This window comes from Mirounga leonina, unplaced genomic scaffold, assembly GCF_011800145.1.
Source record: "Mirounga leonina isolate KUSES-001 unplaced genomic scaffold, KU_Mleo_1.0 Mir_125, whole genome shotgun sequence".
Classification (NCBI taxonomy): domain Eukaryota; kingdom Metazoa; phylum Chordata; class Mammalia; order Carnivora; family Phocidae; genus Mirounga; species Mirounga leonina.
Genome location: NW_023270305.1, coordinates 58,929,524 through 58,950,816, shown reverse-complemented (window position 1 = coordinate 58,950,816; position 21,293 = coordinate 58,929,524). Strand labels below are relative to the sequence as shown.

The window sequence follows — 21,293 nt, the reverse complement described above, 5'->3', positions numbered from 1 at the left end:
GTTAAGCGTCTGCCTTTGGCTCAGGTCATGACCCCAGAGTCCTGGGATCGAGCCCCGCATTGGGCTCCCTGCTCGGCAGGAAGCTTGCTTCTCCCTCTCCCACTCCCCCTGCTTGTGTTCCCTCTCTTGCTGTGTCTCTCTCTGTCAGATAAATAAATAAAATCTTAAAAAAAAAAAAAAATTTGTTAAAATAAAATAAAATACTATCTTCTTTAAAAAAAAAAGTCTCCTTTTCTTAGTCACTGACTTTTTTCAACGTCCAGGCCAGTGGTCTTGTACAAGTTGCCACATTTGGGATTTGATTATTTTCTTAGGTTTGGCAAGAATACAACATATGTATTGTTGTACGCCGGAGAAACACATACAATATTGACATGCACCTGTATATTTGCTGGCATTCTGTCACCTGTGTTTGTGTTATATTTTAACCAAAAAAATGTCTGAAGGCCAAAAGCTTTTATTTTCCTTTATTTTTCCCAAAATGTGCATCCCAGTTCTCTTATGTCTCCTTTCTTATTACTGCAGAGTAAATTATATTCAAAGGAGGAACTGGAGGGGAAAAAATCAGTACTGGAAATGAAGAGAAAAGGACAATTATGTTCTTAGGCAGCCTCTGGAGTAATTAGTGCTACACAACCTCAGAGTGCATACCAGCTGTTCAGCTGAGCTTTGTTTTTACTGGTTTTGCCCTTTCTATGTCTAAATGAGAAACAATATAGAGATTTTGGGTAACTTTTAACTTAAAGCCCAACTGTTTGGTTCTCATTTGTGATTCATAAAAATTTCAACTGAAAAAAAATTTTTGGTTTTATTCAGTCATATTTTATAGTGTGGCATAAATATATTAACTTTACGTGTGTGTGAATTATATTAGAATATCGTATTAACTTGTGTCTCAGTTTCCTCATCAGTAAAATGGGGAAAACAATAAAACCTACCTTTTGGTTATTAGGAGGGCTAAATCAATTAAATAAGTTTGTATCTATTAAGTGCTTAAAATAGTGCCTGGGGTGCCTGGGTGGCTCAGTTGGTTAAGCGACTGCCTTCGGTTCAGGTCATGATCCTGGAGTTCCGGGATCGAGTCCCACATCGGGCTCCCTGCTCGGCAGGGAGTCTGCTTCTCCCTCTGACCCTCTCCCTCTCATGCTCTCTGTCTCTCATTCTCTGTCTCGCAAATAAATAAAATCTTAAAAAAATAAAAAAAAAAATTTTTTTTTAAATTAAAAAAAAAAAATAGTGCCTGGACACAACATCTGGTACATGAATAGAATAAAGAAAGTGAATTATCATTAGTTCTTACATCTTACCATTTGTTATTTTCTTCATTTGAAGGATAAGAAAACTGAGCTCTAAAGAGGTTAAGAAACATTCCCAACATCAGACATGTGGTTAGATGGTAGAGCTGGGATCAGAATATAACTGGGCTAACTTCTAAGCCTCTGCTCCTAACCACCTCACTATTCAGTTGCACAGTTTATATATAATTATTTATTCAGCCATAGCCTTATTGTTGAAAAATCAGATACCCAGGAGTTTTTTTCACCACTACAGATAATGACACAATGAATATCTTTGTACCTACATTCTTATGTATCAGGGCAAATCCAAAAAGTAAAATCACTAGGCCAAAGGTTTACACATTTTTAATTTTAACAGAAATTACTAATTTTAAAACATTTATTAAAGCAGGTCTATCTTTCCCTTTTACAGTATCTGGATTTCCTATCTTACTAAAAAATGTCATCTCTATTCCAGTTATACAAATATTCTCATCTCTTCATGTAGATATATATATTTAACTCATTTACAGTTCAGTTTTTGTGTATTTTATGAAGAGGGGATCTAGTTGGTTTTCTTATAAATGGATAGCAAATTATACTAGCATCATTTTTACATCCTTTTCCCACCAGGGTGAAATGTCACCCTTGTCACATTTTAAATTCCTTTGTCATTCGCAAGCTCCCTGCCTGTACTCAAACCAAATTACTTTTGATCTAAGTAAGTCTTGGGCTCATGTTTTTTCATCCACTTAAAACAGGCCTTTCCCAGCCCTGTAAATCCAAATCCTACCATCTGTTAAGGTCCAATACAAATGCCAGGACTACTTTAGTGTTTCTACCCTTCCTTCCTCTCATCCCTTGCTAGAGGCAATCACCCCCTCCTTTGAATGTCCACAATACTTTATCTGTACAGTACTTCTCTAACAATACCTCTCACTTTTAATATAGTTACATACAAGTCCTACCTCCCTTTCTAGGTGGTAACATTTTGATGGACTTGATCTATATCTACATCATTTTTATAGCACCCTTAGTACTTAGGACAGTGCCTCCAAACCATATTTGTTAGATGAATAACTGCACAACCTTCTTGATCCCTCCCCAGGATCTGTAGGTCTGCAACTAAGTGAAAATTGCTGCATTAAGACTAACTCCCTTATATGCAGAAAAGGGTAGCTTTGCCAAATAAAGGGGAATTTTTCCGTAATCGATGAATCAGAAAGTTAAAATAACTGAAATTTAAACTCGCATATACTGTACCATGTTTATATGAGAAAAAGTAAAAGACTATTAAATGAAGTAGTGTTGACTATTTTTTCAAAATAACAACTTCTAGACTATGATGGGTTTAATACAGATTCAGAACAATCTTCTACATATTTACATCCAAATCCTCTATGATGATAACCAATGTGCATAATAATGAAATTAGTGCAAGGTAAGATTAAATGCCTTATGAATCATCAAAGATACAATACAAACAGGACCATCTGTATTATAAGCAAAGTAGGTATTCACTATATTGCTAATTTCTTGGAGTGCTAGAAAGGTCCCCTGCCTGTCCCTAATCTTCTCAATCAGTGAGCTATCACCTAAAAATTTATCATGAATATTCACAGTTTTCATTTAAGAGTCTAAACCAGTGGTTCTCAACCACGGGCCGCTTTGCTTGCCAAGGGACATTTGGCAGTATCTGCAGACATTTTTGGTTGTCACTACTGAGCAGGGAGGGATTTCTACTAGCACTGAGTGGACCACATGCCAGGGATACTACTAAACATCATACAATGCCCAACACAGCCCCACACAACATAGGATCATCTGGCCCAAATGTCAATAGTGCCAAGGCTGAGAAACTCTGGTCTATACTCTGCTAAAATGCAAAAGCACGTTGTTTTCAATTTAATGTGTAACGTAGCAAGCCCTCCACTTCAATCCAATCCAATCAAGCCTTTTTTCCTTTTACTCCTCCTCCACACTGCCAAATCCAGGGGTTACTAATTTATCCTCAACTTATACAACTCCCCAGCAGCATTTATTTGACTCAGCTAGTTGGTTACTCCCTCCTTAAAACACTTCTTTCTCTTGACTCTCTTTTTATCTCAGTTCCCTGATTTTCTTTCTGCTTTAATGGGCACACCTTCCAGGCTATTTTGTTAACTCTTCAATGCTGTTCAGTATTTAATGTTGCAATGGCCCTTTTCTTTCCTTTGTTATCCTCATCTGTTTTCCAGAGATGATCTCAGCCAGAACCATGGCTTTAACCTCCATGGTAACCTTTAACATAACCTCTATACTTAGCGGCATTTTTTAATGCTGATAACAATAATATTTATTTATAACTCCAGTCCTGACCTCCCCACTGAGCTTCAGACTTATTTAGCCAACTTGTTAGCTCCACTCGGATGTCAGTCTCTATAACTTAATATGTCCAAAACAGAACTCTTGATGCATAAATTATTATTATTGTAATCAAAACACATACTCGGTAAAATGTTAATAACTGAGGAATCTGGGTTCAAGTCTTACAACTTTTATGTAAATCTGAAATTATTTCAAAATAAAAAGTGAAACAAACAAACAAAAACACATGGTTCCCAACAGTCCACATTCTGTTCTTCCCTCTTTCTGTAAACTGCACCACCAGTTCCTCATAAAAAATATCTAGATATCATTAATTCATCTTTGCCACATCTAATCCACCAGCAAGTTCAAGATGCTCTACTGAAAAATGTATTCCAAATCAGGCCACTTCTCTCCATTCTCCATTGTTACCAGCTTCCTAACTGGTCTCCCTGTTACCACCCTTGCCTCCTATATTAGTTTCCTATGGCTGCCAAAACAAATTACTACAAACCAGGTAGCTTAAAAAACAGAAATGTATTGTTTCACAGTTCTAGGGTTTAAGTCTGAAATCAAGGTGTCAGCAGGGCGATGATCTCTCTGAAATCCCTAGGGGAGGATCCTTCCTTACCTCTTCCTAACTTGTGGTGGTTGCTGGCAATCTTCAGTGTTCCCTAGCTTGCAGATGCATACTCCAGTCTCTCCCTCCATCTTCACACAGTAGCCTCTCTGTATGTCTTGTCTGTGTTCAAATTTCCCTCTTTATTATAAAGACACGAGTCAGCAGATTAGGACCCACCCTAATTCAGTATGACTTCATCTTAACTTGATTACATCTGCAAAGACCCTATTTCCAAATAAATTCACACTCACGAGGTTCCAGGGGTTAGAACTTCAACATATCCTTTAGGGGAACACAATTCAGCCCATAACACCCCCTATAATCAATTTTCCACACAACAGCCATAATGATCTTCACGAATGTGCATCAGACCCTATCACTCTCCTTCCTATCACCCTCCTGTGTCGTCCTCTTCCTGCCTCTCAAACATACATCTCTAGCCACATGGGCCTTCCTTCTGTCTGTCCAACACACCACTCATCCCTGCCTCAGGACCTCTGCCTGGAATTTTGGTGTGACTTCTTCCTCATCATTTCAAGTCACCACTCAAGTGTTACTTCCTAACACAAGTTTACTCTGATCATCTACCTAAGCAGCACATTCCATAGGTATTCTCTTTCATATAATCCGAGTTTCTAAGCAGCATTTGCCAGTACCAGAAAGTATCTTATTTATTTGTTATTTAAGTAACCCCCCTTATTTGAACATAAGCTCTACTGAGCCAGATTCCATTATTACAGCCTCAGAGACTAAACCAGCGCCTTACAAGTATTTTTCATTTTTATTTACTCAAATATGTCTTTTTCTTTGATGATACAAGGATTTCCTATATTACTCACCAAGATTAATTATACCCTTAAATAAATTTTCTTGTATTTTTTCTCTTTTTTGTGGGTGATTAGTTAAATCTTTAATCCATTTGGAATTAATCTTTGTATACTTGAGAAACAGGAGTCACGTCAGATGATTCCAATGCAAAAAGTCTGCAATAACTCTGACCTATTGGATAAAGCTCAAACACTTCTTCAGAACATATGCAACGTTCCCTGAACTGACTGCCTCTGTCCCTCCACCGTACCAATCTCCTGCTGATGATTGCATCCTGTCCTGTCCTCTGACTACACCAAAAAGTCCTAATGGATCATCAAGAAGAATTATGCTTCAAATGCACTTCTCCATCTGCCTGAACTCCTATAAATCCTTAAAACCCCAGTTCTAATGTCACCTCTCTTGGAAAGCCTTTCCTGTTGAACCCTAGAGTTCCTCACTTCCTTCTTTATACCTCCACTTTTACATCCCTCTACTCTATAATATACAGTACCTGCTTCATAAATATATAAAGTATTTAGACTAGTGTCTAGCACACAATAAATGCTAAGTAAATGTTAACTACTATTTTATTACCACAATAGGTTGCAATTTTTGTGTAATCTACCTTGCTAGACCAAGAGGGACAGAGGGCAGAGACCTATTTATTTGCCATTTTACCAAACCCACTGGTCCGGCACATATCAAGCACTAATAAGTACTAAACAAATTAATAAACAACACCTCAATGCTGGACCAAAGTAATTTTCTTTGAAACTGTGGATTCCTTATATTTAAAAAAAAAAAGAAGAAGAAGAAGAAAGAAACTTTTAAGATGAAAAATAAGCCTGCCCTTCCTGCTTTTTGATTTAGTTCAAATTCGAGGAGTTAGGGGAGAGTTCAGCTTTAAGCGCATCCAGAAAGACAATTCTAGGTGCTCTAGGACTACCACTGTATAATCCATTATACTGGAAATGAAAACAATGGCATCTTTAAAAGGGAGAGGGAAATTTAAAACGTCTTGTCTTATTTTGAACGCAGTCAGACGTGTCTTAACCTCAGGTGAATTCATAACCTCCCATGCGCCTGGCCCCGAACCTCACGTAAGGAAACTTATCAGCTTCTCCGATAAAACAATCCGATAAGGTCAACTCCGGGATGAGGAAGCCGCACGGGTGGAAACGCAGGGGCTGCCCTCTCCAAGAGGAGTCTCGGTCCATACCAACCTCGGAGAAACACAGCATTCTTACCCTGGGGTACGACAGGATTCCTCAGCTCGGGTATCCCCTAAGCCAGCGCTGCAGAGAACGAGCACTCCGCCCTGCGTTAGTCAGTGGCTGCAAGGAACTGAGATGACCACAGCCCACGGGAGAAGAGGCGGAGAGGAGCTTCAAGCGGGAAAAACGAAGTGTACAGATGCTACGTGCGGAGAAAAGGAGAAAGAAAAGCAGCTGGAGGGTAGCTAAGTCAGGAACACCGCCACTTCTCACTTAGCGCCACCCTGAATTTTGGCACCTAATGACTACACCCGCCGAGTTCACGCTCTTCTTCCCGCTCCCTTGCGGGCCAAGCCACCGCCCACCCGCTGGAGAGCCGCGCGGGTGGCAGGAGGGAGCGACCGCCGCCTCCCGTACTCACCGGTTCTCGGTGCCGTCACTTCTGCGCGGAAAGGCCTGGTCTGAGGCCAGGTCTTCGGAGTCAGCTCCCGGGAGGCCGCGACGTTCGATTTCTCCCCTCCCCCCACCCACCACCACGAGACCGCCAACCGGCGTCCCGGCTTCCGTAGGCGGACGGCTTGGTGGCCCCGGATGTTGATATGCCGCCTGCCCCGGAAACAGTGGCGGGAGTCCCAAGGGGGTGGAGGTGGCGTTGCCCGGCTCTCCGGAAGGAGACGTGGCGGCGGTTGGGCCCCGGGCTGCCTGGGTGCTTAGTAGTCCCGCCGCCTCCTCCTCCTCCTCCCCCTCCTCTCCTCTATGGGCAGAGGAGGTTGTGGCGGTGGCTGGAGAAATCGGCAGCGGAGGATGGAGGAAGGAGGAGGCGGCGCGCGTAGTCTGGTCCCAGGCGGGCCGGTGTTATTGGTCCTCTGCGGCCTCCTAGAGGCGTCCGGTGGCGGCCGAGCGCTCCCCCAGCTCAGCGATGACATCCCTTTCCGAGTCAACTGGCCCGGCACCGAGTTCTCTCTGGTCAGTGCCCTCGCGAATCCTGTAGCCATCTCTCTCTCCCTCCTAGCACTAGGGTTTGGCCCCTTCCCTCGGTACCTGCGCTTTTCTCCTCCAGAACCACCTCGGCAGGCGAATGCCTCCTTTCCCTAATCCAAAGGTTCATTTACCTCGCATTCATTCATTCATACAGCAAGTGTTTAGCGAACACATTATGTGGTTGTGCCCTCCATGCTAAGCATTGAGGATCCAGCGGTCACCTGCTCTCCGCCTTTTAAATTTGTCTCGTTAGACATTGCTTACCAACACTCCCACCCCGTGGAAGAAGCTTTCTTAGAATCACCTCAGGCACAGGTATTTATCTTCTCTTTAGAGAGTCAGCTGCAGGTCTTCCTCCACCAGCCGCCTTCTCTCCTTCAGTATTACCACCCTACCCACACAGCCGGTTGTACTGCAGATAGGAGTTCCCTCTCGCATACTAGTCATTTCTGTCTTGTATACACACACGTGTATATGTACATACTCACAGCTCTTTCTCCTTCAGAGTTGTTTCCGAGAGGGTTATTTGGCCTTTGAGATGTTAATGACATTCTATTCAGAATAACCTTTAGGGTGCTGATATTACGACTGTTATTTAAAACCCCAGAACATGAGATTCTGTGATCCGTTTTCCTAGAGTGATGAACATTTTTATAACTTCACAGTAATGAAAATTTGCGATCCTCTGTCTTTAGGAAGTACTCTGCTGAAAAGTCTTCCTACCACTGTAGGCCAATAAAAAACTGTGCACTTAAGATGCTTACCGTGTAGTAGTTAATTTATTTATTTCAAACTGAAGTCTTGGAAAATACAAAAGCTTTTTTAAAATTCTTATTCCAGTTACCTGTAGTCATTCCATTTGGGATGACTGTTTTGTTCTATTACCATATTGTTCTATTACTACTTCATTGAAACGAGAATAAGTGATAGCATGATGTCAAAGCAAGATTTAGCAGGACAACAGATGTTATGGTTACCACAACAGCTTTCTATTTACAAATGTTAGTTTTTGCAAATATTTCACACTTGTTTATTTCTCTACTCCTCTTCTTTTCAATTCTCCTATTCTTGTAGTTCAGTGGTACTCAACATTATCTAAGTAAATATTTCTCTGAGAAGCCAGGTTTATCTTTGTATGAATGCCATGAAATATTGTTATATTAAAATACTTAGAGGGCATCTGGGTGGCTCAGTCGGTTAAGCAGCTTCTTCGGCTGGGGTCATGATCCCAGAATTCTGGGATCAAGTCCCGAGTCGGGCTCCCTGGTTAGTGGGCAGTCTGCTTCTGTCTCTCCCTCTGCCCCTCCTCACTGCTTGTGCTCTCTCTTTCTCTCTCAAATAAATAAATAAAATCTTTTAAAAAAATAAAATAAAATACTTATATAAAAGTTTGTTATAAGTGAGATATAACTTTAGCAGTCTTGAAGTGAGAATAATTTAGTCCAACCTCTGTTATCTTTCAAAAGAGCACACAGAATAAACATAAGAAGTGTTTCAGAATGTTGTCATTAAAGTATTTTACTCTTGCACTTGTCAGGTTTTTTTGTTTGTTTTTTTTTTTAATTTTTTATTTATTTGCGAGAGAGAGAATAAGAGACAGAGAGCATGAGAGGGAGGAGGGTCAGAGGGAGAAGCAGACTCCCTGCTGAGCAGGGAGCCCGATGTGGGACTCGATCCCGGGACTCCAGGATCATGACCTGAGCCGAAGGCAGTCGCCCAACCAACCGAGCCACCCAGGCACCCCCAGGTTTTTTTTTTTTAAGATTTTATTTATTTGAGAAAGAGGCAGAGAGAACACAAGCAGGGGGAGGGGCAGACAGAGAGGCAGAGGGACTAGCAGACTCCTTGCTGAGCAGGAAGCCCAACTTGGGGCTCTATCCCAAGACCCCAAGATCTTAACCTGAGCTGAAGTCAGATACTTAACTGACGGAGCCACCCAGGCGCCCTGTTATTTTTTTGGTTTTTAATTTAAAAATTACATGCTGAGGGCGCCTGGGTGGCTCAGTTGGTTAAGCGACTACCTTCGGCTCAGGTCATGATCCTGGAGTCCCGGGATCGAGTCCCGCATCGGGCTCCCTGCTCAGCAGGGGGTCTGCTTCTCCCTCTGCCCTCTTGCTCTCTGTCTCTCATTCTCTCTCTCTCAAATAAATAAATAAAATCTTTAAAAAAATAAAAATAAAAATTACATGCTGATATGCAACCCTGAAGACTTCCTGACTTACAAGTGGATAACTAAAACTGGCCTTTTTAGAGGTTACTACCAGATTGTTACTCTCTTTTCTTTCTGGCACTGGTGTTTGCTGGCTAAAAAAAGGTTATGGAAGATCTGTCTTAAATGTATCCTCTACGAACCTTTCACATATCTCTCAATTTTATTTTGAATTTTAATTTTTAATTCTCTTTGGCAATGTAACATAATCTAAGATGGGCACATCTGAAGTTTTTCTGAAGTTTTTTTTCTTTTTTTTTTTTTTTTAAGTTATTTTGAGCGATGCCAGGGTGGCTCAGTCAGTTAAGTGTCCACCTTCAGCTCAGGTCATGATCCCAGGACCTGGGATTGAGTCCCTCATCCACATCGAGCTCCCTGCTTGTGCCCCCCTTCTTTCTCTCTGACAAATAAATAAATAAAATCTTTAATAAAAAAAATTTTTTTTAAGTTATTTTGAGGAAAATCTAGAGACCTTTTTCTGTGATTTGGCAAAAGGTCTGTGGCCCTCATGCAAAAATAAACTGTAGGAGTCTTTATCATTGGCCTTTGGGTTTTGTTTTAGTACTTTTTAATCTTGAGGCTTCTCTTCCCTCCGTTTTGTAATTGACACTACAGCCCTCCTCACCTCGAACTGTCATTTTCTTTTATGGGCCAGTTGGTGGGACAAATATAACTAAGCAGCTGTATGAACTGGGATAAGTGCCTTTCTCTCTCTACTATCTGGAATTGGGAGAGACTAGATTGGAAGATGTGAATTTTTTTTTTTAAGCTTTAAAATTCTTCTGTGCTTTAAATCATCTCCCCATTCAGATATATCAAACCAATATATAATCTTTATAATCTTGCTTTCAAATTTACTTAGAAAAGTTATTAAGCACCAAAACTGTGTATATTTTTTAATGTTTATGTTAACTAATTAATGACTATGATAGTCTTTGTTTACTGGTTTTTAGCATTCAGTTTTTTTGTGTGTATATATTTTTCTTCTGAAATACCATCTCTCTCATATAAACTGTTCAACTATTCATTACTTCACAGAGTTCACAGATTTCACCAAAGTAAAACCACAGAATAAGTCCAATTTTCTCTTTACTTCTCTTGGAAATATATTCCCACTCAAAATCTTCCCATAGGGGTACCTGAGTGGCTCAGTCAGTTAAGCCTCCGACTCTTGATCTCAGCTTAGGTCTTGATCTCAGGGTCATGAGTTCAGGCCCTGCGTTGGGCTCTGAGCCTACTTTAAAAACAAAACAAAACAAAACAAAAACTTACCCCAAACACTATGCTTGGGAAGAATGGTAACCAACTCCATAGTTCCAAGCATGTTTGTTTGTTTTTTTTCCAAGCATGTTTATATATGCTGGGAAGTTGTACCACTGAGTTTATTTTACAGCTTCTCTCTTTTGTCTCTCATCCTCTATCTTAATTCTTCCAGACTCTTGTCAAACATTAAGAATTTCTCCCCTGCCAACATATTTTTTAAGTTCCTTAACCTTAAAGTACCATACCCCCTTGGCTTGGTTTCATTATATTAATATCTGACTTTAATCAAATCACTAATAGCACCTCTTACACTGAAAATACATTAAGGTATTATATGGAATTTTTTTACACTATCTGCAATTCTGTATATTCAGAATTTATTATATTTCATTTTCCTAAAGAACTGTTTTACTAAATCAAAAGGAAACATTTTTAGTAGCAGATCAAAAAAGTTTTTTAACTTAGAAAATCAGAAAAGGTTAACTTTTTCCCAGTAATTTCTTTATGAAAAAGAGGATAAAGTTTGTTAAAATTTTTAGTTTGTGTTCCCAATAAGTGACTCACTATTCCAGCAGTTTTCAGATAGAGGAATTGCTACTTGATCTGTTTTATTGAAGAGGAAAGCAACCCTTCCAAAACTAATGAAAGACAAATCTTTGCATCTTCAAACAAGTGATGGCTTTTATTTCTTGTTACCCTTTACCTAGATCTAAAAACAGTAGACAGAGTATAGCCAGGGCACAGGGGTGCAAAAGCACCTAGGTCTGGGGATTCCAAACAGATGAGGTTCAGCCACTCAAAGCTGACAAAATCCAAACTCAGAGAAATGAATGGTGGTGAAACAAGAAAGGATTTAATTTCAGTGAGGCCAGCACCCAGAACACAGCAGACTGGCGGCTCAAAGACGGTCTCCAAAGTGCTGAAAATACTTCCAGATTTATGTATGAAAAATATGGGCAAAGGTGGCGTGGGTATGTTCAGGGAGGCACTGAAGGTCAAATCAAACCTTGTCATGGAGTCAGTCATGGGGAGGCGTCTTGCTGGTTCAGGCAGTCCTTTTTACTTGAGGGAATAGTTTTGGTTCCCATCAGGGAATGCTTTGCCCCCTGGATCTTCCAGTCTGAGCCAAGAGACAAGCTGGAAGGAAGAACCCAACTAGGAAGTTTGAGGTCAAAATGGAGATAGCCGAAGTCCTTTTCCAGGAGGAATGAGTTTCTTATCATATAAACATAAAGCCCCAAGAGTGGTTTTTATTACAAAGGATTGTCTTCCTTTCTTTGCTGTGGTTCCAAGCAAGCAGTTCTTTTTCCATTGTTGGCATTGTGAATGTTTTAGTAAATAAGTCAATATTGCTGTGGAATTCAATTCTGAACATTAGAGTTGCAGGTACTTCACAAATAGAGGTAAATACTCTTAAGTCATATGCTACTGGTTGCCTTCGCTACTGTACAGGAATGATTTGGCAAGACTTCAGGCCAGCCATTGCTCAGCAAATGTGAGTCGTGCTTTGAACAACTCTGCACACATTCTGCATATATCTGAAAAACGGCGAAAGGCTTTGTAAATGTTACGTCTTATAGTAATTTGTTGGCACAACTGAATAAATGTTTCTAAGGATCTCTTTTTCATAAATTTGGTTTTGTAACTCTCGCTTTCAAGTCTCTTTGGTTCCCCTCTTCACTTACAGTGGTCTTTTAAATAAGGATCCTTCGTCATAATCCAGGAGCCTATATAGTAATCTAAAAAGATGTTAACAAATGCTGATGCAAATATGTTAAAACATATTATAAACATAAAACAGTTAAGAGCACACAAAATATGGAACCAGTCTGCTTGGATTCATCTCTGTACTGTGCTACTTACTAGCTGTGTTACCTTGTACAAATTTTTTTTAGAAGATTTTATTTACTTATTTGAAAGAGAAAGAGTGAGCAAGAGAGAACACAAGCAGGGGGAGCAGCAGAGGCAGAGGGAGAAGCAGGCTCCCCGCTGAGCAGGGAGCCCAATGAGGGGCTCAATCCCAGGGCCCTGGGATCATGACCTGAGCTGAAGGCAGACCCTTAGCCGACTGAGCCACCCAGGCGCCCCACCTTGTACAAATTAAGCTCTGGGCTTCAATTTCCTTTTCTGAAGATGGGTAGAATGTTTGTCTTAAAGATCGATGAGCTAAAAAATGTTAAGGACTTAAAACTGCAATACAGCTAATTACAGCTTGTATTTACTACTATTTTTTGTTTTGTTTTATTGTCTTGGAAAAACATTGCAATAATTTGCATTTGTGTGTAAGATAACATTGGATCAAGTAGTACTTGTTTTATTATGGTTATGAGTCCTTCTTGTTAAATTGAGAAAAGAACAGTTACTTAATAAGAGTGGTTCTTTCTTCATGAGGGATGGCCAAATAGTATAGTGGTTTCACAGTATCGTAAGATGAGAAGTTAAGAGTTGAATTATCATGGGGCGCCTGGGTGGCTCAGTCATTAAGCATCTGCCTTCAGCTCAGGTCATGATCCCAGGGTCCTGGGATTCAGCCCCGCATCAGGCTCCCTGCCCCGCAGAAAGCCTGCTTTTCCCCCCCCCCCCCCCCCCCCCCCCCGGTTGTGTTCCCTCTCTCACTATGTCTCTCTCTGTCAAATAAATAAATAAAATATTTTTTAAAAAAAGTTAGATCTCACAGAACACATATCATAGAATATGAAAACTTCTGTCTTAGTAGTGACACATCTGCTATAACACAGCAAAGATTTCTGTTTAGTTAAATAATATGAGTTATATTAATTGAAATGTTCATTTGAATTACATTGGTTCATATTTGATTTGTGAATTTGTTTGGTTTTATATTAAGCTTTAAAGATAGTTTTGTTGGGGCGCCTGGGTGGCTCAGTCATTAAGCGTCTGCCTTCGGCTCAGGTCGTGATCACAGGGTCCTGGGATCGAGCCCCGCATGGGGCTCCCTGCTCAGCCAGGAGCCTGCTTCTCCCTCTCCCACTCCCCCTGCTTGTGTTCCCTCTCTCGCTGTCTCTCTCTCTCTCTCTCTGTGTCGAATAAATAAATAAGAATTTAAAAATAAATAAATAAATAAATAAAATATAAAGATAGTTTTGTTGATACATAGCGGGAATGGGCAAACTTCACCTTTGGGTTGGCCAACCACCTATTTTTGTAAATAAAGTTTTTTCAGGACACAGCCATACCTGTTAATTTTCCTCTTGCCTATGCAATGTCTTACTAGAATGGATGGTTGAATAGTTGCAACAGAAATCATATGGCCCACAAAACCTCAAATATTTACTACCTGGCCCTTTACAGAAAGAGTTTGCTGACCTAGGATGTATACTAAAAAAAAAAAGTTAAGTCAGCACAGAGGATCCTTAGGGATTTTTCTTTTTCTTTTCTTTTTTTTTTTTTTTTTAAGATTTTATTCATTTATTAGAGAGAGCACATGCGCACAAGCTGGGGAGAGAGGCAGACGGAGAGGGAGAGAGAGAAACAGGCTCCCCACTGAGCAGGAAGGCCAATGTCAGGCTCGATCCCAGGACCCTACGACCATGATCTGAGCCAAAGGCAGAGGCTTAACCGACTGAGTCACCTAGGCACCCCTAGGAATTTTTCTTTTAAAAGTAATTTATCCAAATATGAAAAATAATGCACTATTATTATGTTCAAGTGGCCCATCCAACAGAATTGAGAGTACATTTATAAAATGCTATTGACTATCACAGATAGGTGGTAATTGTTAATAGGAGTAATAAGTATTCAGTAATGGTGTATCTATGAACGTTCGTTGCCTCAATGCTTTTTTTTTTTAAGATTTATTAATTATTTGAGAGAGAGAGCTTTGGGGGGGGCCAGGGGGTGCAGAGGGAGAAGAAGAAAAACCCAAGCAGACTCTGCCCTGAGCATGGAGCCCTTTGCGGGGCTCGATTTCACCACCCTGAGCCAAAACCAAGAGTCAGACGCATAACGCACTGTGCCACCAAGGTGCCCCGCCTCTTAACACTTTTTAATCCCTATTTCAACTTAAGTCTGTTGCATTACTACTTTTTTTCTTTATACTCCAAATTTCATTTGTGTTCATTTTTTTTTCTGTTATAACATCAAGATAAAGCTTATCATCCTTATTTTGATCTTAAATAACCTGTAGAATCCTTTCCCCTGCCTTAGGAAATACGTTTAAAAATCCTCTGTTGACATGATGAATTACTTTGACCTAAGACTGTAATTTATTCAATGTAATACAACTTAACCAAAAAAAAAAAATGTATATTTTTTCTTCTATTTCTAGCCTACAACTGGAGTTTTGTATAAAGAGGATAATTATGTCATCATGACAACTACACATAAAGAAAAATATAAATGCATTCTGCCCCTTGTGACAAGTGGGGATGAGGTAACTTTTTATAAATATATCTGTAATCCTTGTCACCAGAGATATGTATTTAAAACACTGTAAATACATACTTTAAAATAAAACTGAATGACAAGGTTCTCAATAACCCTGTTTATCATAAAAGTAGTAATCACTTTTATTATTCTTGAATTCTTTGATTTTACAGTTCAACTTAGAAAACTTAGCAACGAATTAGTCATAGTTTTAATGAAAATCTAATTCCACGCTTGCTTTCTTTAACAGAAATGGGGGTTTTGAAGCAGGATATAATTTTTAAATATATATGTGAAATTTTTTTATAAAGAATTTCTAAAAATAAATCTATAGGTACCTGTGCTTTTTCCCTACCTTAGCTCATGCCCCTTTCTTCCTCCCAAAATGCCCTAACTGCCTCTTATCCATCCTTCAAGGCAATGACTTCTTTCAAGATGAAACAGGAGAGTCAGCATGGTAAAATGAAAAGGACACCAGCCTAGGAGCCAGGAGGCTGAGGTATAGGCTACAGTTAGCTGTGGAACCTTGAACAGATTTGAAACTCAGTTCTTCCACTCAATAAATTATTGAGCTATTTATGTAATACTTTCACAGTCTGTAAAATGGAAATACTACGAACTCAGTGAGTGCTTTCTTAGGTTTTGTTCAGATGTGAAATCTGTGAAAGATAGCTCTCTGTTTCATTTTGTTTTAAAGCTTCTTAAGACACAAATATACATGTGTGCAATCATATGCATATGCATATGGCATTCAAGTCTGAAATGTAAAAATATATAGGAAACTGGGATGTACCTTAAAACTTTTCTATACCTTCTGTAAGATTCAACTATTCTGAGGCTTTCATAGTTAGAATTTGTTCAGATGCAAGTATTTAAAACTTCTGAAATAGGTTCATAAGAATTGTTCAGGAAACTGATACTCAGAAACCTTTTTTTAAGAGAAGAGAGAATGGAAGATTATTCTATGGCTCCATATTTTATACTTAAATTCTTTTGAAAGAAGTGGCAAACCGTAGGATCTTTTTAAAAGTTTTAACTTTTTTTCCCCTTTTATTTCCAAGCATTTGTGATTTGAACAATGAGTTAATATCCAGACAGAAGAGTTGGGTGAAGTTCTAGAATAATTGTAAGTATTAAATCCTAGTTCTTTCATAGGAAGAAGAAAAGGATTATAAAGGCCCTAATCCAAGAGAGCTATTGGAGCCATTATTTAAACAAAGCAGTTGTTCCTACAGAGTACGTATTTTATGTTCACTTAATAAGTAGAAAATAAATTTCTAGTGGCCAATAGACCCTTGAAAATAACTCTGCGTTCCTTTTTACTTTATTATGTTATATCAAATTTTAAGTTAGTTGTAAACCAAAGCTATTGCTTAATAGTATTTTGTTCATTTAAATTCCCGTGCGGTAGATGAAACAAACACCCAGTAACACCAGTTTCAAATAATATCACTTCCCAAATTGTTCTGAATGATTTTCAGATCAAAGGAAAGCTTCCTTATATACAATTTTACTAAGAAATGCTAATTGTTATTTCTTAGACTATGTATAAAATGGTCCCTAAGCCAGGTGGTTAATACAGATCCCAGGCGTAGTCTAGACCTGTTTTCTTCACAGAATTTTCACAAACAGCTAATTAGTGAAAATAGGGACTAGGCTTCAGAAATTTCATATTTTTCTGAGGCGTAATAAAGTTTCATTTAATGAAAGCTTACTCTAAATCTTGAGGGAAATCTACTCAACTACATAAAATATCAAAAAGTAATTCAGTGGAGTTATATGGCTTTTGTATGTTTAAATACATCCATTTTTCTTAGATTGAGTCTTACTGGACTTATGAGGTATGTCACGGAAAACACATTCGACAATACCATGAAGAGAAAGAAAGTGGTCAGGTATGTTTTTCTTCAAAATATGAAGGGTGGAACATTATACAATTAGAACTTTAATAATGAGATTGATAATTTTAAAGTTGTATTCTTGGTATTTGCAAAATACTTATTATATTTTTATTTTATTCCAATATAGAAAGTAAATATTCACGAGTACTACCTTGGGAATATGTTGGCTAAGAACCTTCTATCTGAAAAAGGTTTGTTTCTACAGAGTGATTTGATAGTAATGCTGGAATTTCGTTGAAAGTATTTATGTTCAAATTGGAATTTAAAAGATCTTATAGGAGACTGTATGCATTTTAAAACACTAAAATAAATTTCTGAACAATCCCTTAGAAAACTTTTTCAAAGAGATCTTTTCATTATTTTCTACATCAACAAACATTATGCTTTTTGTCTACATATTAATAAATTTTTTAAAATCTGGTAAGATAACACATGTTAGTGTTATATTTATATAGTGTTAATGTTAGTCTTTTGCTTGCTGTAAGCATAGTTGTTATACATGGAAATAGAAATGTAGATGTGTCCCTAAAATTGTGAAATATTTTTGTTAATCTATGTTATTCAGAGTCAGCTAATTTAAGAGTAAAATTCTCACTGATATAAAAATACTTCAAAAGAAAATTGTTGTGGCCAGTTTTATGCCTCAAATAAAGTATTTCATAGGTAGAGATGTAAGGATTAAATTTGTCCTTTCAAACAAAACCATTTCAAGGCAACTAGCTAAAAGTAGTAAGATAAAAATTATATGTATGTTTTGGATCTTCTTTAGAAAGAAATTTAAAATTACAAAATTGAAAACGTAATCATTTGTATTTTATATATAAGTCACTGGTCATTCTTTACACCTACCTTACATAGGTAATATCTTATATTATTCCACAGATGAAGAGGCAGATGAAAACGAAAAATCAAAAGAGGCAAGTGACAAGTGTTGATTTTTTTTGCTTTTAACATCTATTATTAGTGAGGCATGAATTTATACTACTTAAATGACAGAATTTAGTCCTGTGTTCTTTAACTGTCTATCAAATACCTCAGAGGATTGGGCCAAAGAAAATTTGCAGTATGTTAGATTTTTCTGAGAACAGTTATACTGTGATACTTTTATTTACTTTTAGGATCATAGGAAAATTAAGGAACTTAGCAAAGATGTGTCTGGGAAAGTTTTCATAATGGCAGTGTATCACTTCCGGTCTTAGCAGTGGTTCCCTCTGTTTAACATTGGAAACAATTATAAATAAGAGCTTTTGCTTTTTCCCCCTAGTTTGGCCCCTGTCTCCCCTAGGTAAAACAGATAAACTACGTATGTAAATAAGCTACCAGACTGCAAGCATCTTCAAAGCAGGGACTGTCTTTTATCTCTTTACCCTGCAGTGCAAAGCAGAGTGCCAGATATAATATAGGCACTTCATAAGTGTGTACTGAATGTGAATGCATAATTGATGACTGAAAAATAAGATTGTTTAAAAAGAATGATTCCTTAGGGTTCCTAGTCACAATTTTTAAATGCCCCAGTAGTTCAAGGAATGCTTTCTGAATCCTAAGAACTCCTATAGAGTTAAATAACCTATTGATAGAGGATATTTCTGTAAGTGGTTTTATATCATAATGATAATTTTATCAGAAGAAAAGTGAAATGGCAAAAGGCCTTAAAAGGGTGGCTTTGGGGGGAATTGATAAGCTAAGCATAGACACACATAGCATTGCTATTTTAAAAGATTTTAATTTTACAGACTACCTTTGAGATAAAATATTTATTTACTGTGGCTCTGGAGGATAGCAAGATGGAATTCAAAGTGTGAAATGATAAAGGAAGAGGAAGAAAAGGGTAAGGGAAGAAAACTAACATTTACTGAGCCCCAATTTATAAGCCAGATACTGTGCCAGGCATGTAACAAAAGGTAATGCTTAATTTCCCCCACAACCTCTGAGTATATATTATTATTCTCTTTTTACAAATGACAAAAACTGAAATTTGGTCACAGTCAGAAAGCCAGTAAATTCAAAGCTTGGCTTTGAACCCAGGATTTTCTAATTCTGGATAACTAGCATGAAAATAGCATACAAGAAACCTCAAAATATTTTTTCCTGGAAACATTTGTTTATTGCCTGTTTTACACATGGCACTGACAGGGTACCAAAGTGATACAAGATGAGCTCCCTGCCTCCAAAGAGCTTGCTTGGAGATATTATTAACAATATTTTTTTAGAGCCCTTATATTAGATTTTTCTTTGGTTTATGTAGATGAAATATGAGAGCTAGCTCCTTAATAATCCTTGTCTTTTGAGGTGATCTATTTTATTCCCCCATTCCATGAAAATTTCTTCATTTGTCCTTTGCTGGGCTTGAATAGATTTATATAGGAGTTTATGTTGAAAAGTATGGCTTTTAATATTAATGACAGGGAAAAAGAATAAGCAGATTAATGAATGAGTACAATATTAAGATTCCTGTTTTAGAAGATAGTGTTTTACTATGTAGCCCCACTTTTTGACAAATCAGACTTCAAACCTCTAGAATCTAAAGTATAACATAGCCATTCACTGAGAATTCAGTCTAGAAAATTCTGACTAGTCCAGTATAGTAAGTTCCTGTATTTTATCTTAATCTCTTTCATTAGAACTGTTAGAAATAGGGCGCCTGGGTGGCTCAGTTGGTTAAGCGACTGCCTTTGACTCAGGTCATGATCCTGGAGTCCCTGGATCGAGTCCCACATTGGGCTCCCTACTTGGCAGGGAGTCGGCTTCGCCCTCTGACCCTCCCCCCTCTCATGTGCACTCTCTGTCTCTCAAATAAATAAATAAAATCTTAAAAAAAAAAAAACTGTTAGAAATAATTCATATTAATCAAGAGATTATATCCTTTTATATAAATATACACTTAACATCTTAATTTTAGCACCAAATAAAATTTCCTTTTTTCGCTATATAAAACTGCTCTGAAAATAAGTATTAGCTTAAATAAGAACTTAGGAATCAAAAGAATGTTAGAGGAAAAGTTTATAGAAAATACAGAAATGTTACCTTTATAAAGGTTGGTTTTATTTAAAATGTAGTTTTTTTCCTTTAAGAATAAGTGTTTCTCCCATCCTCACCCCTACCTCCATTTCTAATGAAAAGTCTGTCTGAAACTCTTTTTTTTTTAAGATTCCCACTAAAAATATCGAAGGTCAGATGACACCCTACTATCCTGTGGGAATGGGAAATGGTACACCTTGTAGTTTGAAACAGAACCGGCCCAGATCAAGTACGGTGATGTACATATGTCATCCTGAATCTAAGCATGAAATTCTTTCAGTAGCTGAAGTTACAACTTGTGAATATGAAGTTGTCATTTTGACACCACTCTTGTGCAATCATCCTAAATATAGGTAGGATGTGGATTTAATATTTTAAACATGAAGCGCACACATGCTTTAAAGTGTCATATGCTTAGCTTTAATGCTTTGTTCTTACTGAATAGATTCAGAGCGTCCCCTGTGAATGACATATTTTGCCAGTCACTGCCAGGATCACCATTTAAACCCCTCACCCTGAGGCAATTGGAACAGCAGGAAGAAATACTAAGGGTGCCTTTCAGGAGAAATAAAGAGGTATGTGAATTATGTAACAGTATTTTCTCAGTGCTTCCTTTTCCAAATTTAAGAGCATGTATCAGTATTTTAATCATTCCTGTAGCATAGTAGTAGTAATTTATTTTTCTGACTCAAATTTTAAGTTCCAATTTTTTAACTGATTTTAATTATTTTCCTTATTCTTGTACTTCTCAGAAACTATTTTATCATTCTCTTACTCTCATGATTTCATATTTTAAAGTGTGACATCCTATTCATTGTAGTTAAGTTGACTTTTTAGGTAGTTGACTGGCCTTCCCAGCTGAGCCCCTTGAAAAAATAAACTACAACTCATCTTCTAATGCTTTATTTCTTCTTCAACCCATTGCTCTATGTCATCAAACCATCATTCTTCTGAAACTTCTTGTTCAGGTCAACAGCAATCTTTTGGTTCTAAGTCCACTGGACATATACATAACTTGATCTTAGCACATAAAACACTGAACATGTGAAGCTTGAACTTTCTCTACTGCCTTTACTTGAAGTCATTCTCTCTGGTTCTCTCTGTTCTCCTGTCCTGTGTATTAGGTCTTTGTCTACTTCCTGCCCTGAAAATGTTGACGTTCCCCACAGTTCTAGCCATAGTTGCCTTCTCTCTGTAGTGTGTATAGTCTCAAGTGAGCTCATCCAGGCCCATTCTGTTAACTTCATTAATATGCCCATGAGTTTCAAA

At 38.1% G+C, this 21,293-nt stretch overlaps 2 protein-coding genes across 13 annotated transcripts in view; one reads left to right on the top strand and one right to left on the bottom strand.

The window, feature by feature from the left end:
- The window catches only part of ASB3 (ankyrin repeat and SOCS box containing 3), a 112,914-nt gene extending 106,149 nt beyond the window's left edge, over positions 1–6,765 (bottom strand). For 3 of the 7 annotated variants that reach the window (XR_004678591.1, XR_004678592.1, XR_004678593.1), the window contains exon 1: positions 4,255–4,357. Coding sequence is in view for 2 of the 7 variants with exons in the window: in XM_035001569.1 (XP_034857460.1) it covers positions 4,255–4,334 (80 nt within the window). In the remaining 5 variants the exon portion in view is untranslated. Of the gene's footprint in view, positions 1–4,254; positions 4,469–6,302; positions 6,613–6,690 lie in introns of those variants that run through there. The other 4 variants (XM_035001573.1, XM_035001571.1, XM_035001569.1 and 1 more) reach the window with 4 other exon arrangements.
- ERLEC1 (endoplasmic reticulum lectin 1) overlaps positions 6,627–21,293 on the top strand; it is a 30,428-nt gene continuing 15,761 nt past the window's right edge. For 3 of the 6 annotated variants that reach the window (XM_035001578.1, XM_035001577.1, XM_035001574.1), the window contains exons 1-8: positions 6,932–7,235; positions 15,008–15,112; positions 16,261–16,341; positions 16,923–17,000; positions 17,134–17,197; positions 17,865–17,923; positions 20,154–20,377; positions 20,470–20,599. In XM_035001578.1, coding sequence (XP_034857469.1) covers positions 7,026–7,235; positions 15,008–15,112; positions 16,261–16,341; positions 16,923–17,000; positions 17,134–17,197; positions 17,865–17,923; positions 20,154–20,377; positions 20,470–20,599 — 951 coding nt within the window. In that variant the 5' untranslated portion in view covers positions 6,932–7,025. Of the gene's footprint in view, positions 7,236–15,007; positions 15,113–16,260; positions 16,342–16,922; positions 17,001–17,133; positions 17,198–17,864; positions 17,924–20,153; positions 20,378–20,469; positions 20,600–21,293 lie in introns of all 6 variants that reach the window. The other 3 variants (XM_035001575.1, XM_035001579.1, XM_035001576.1) reach the window with 3 other exon arrangements.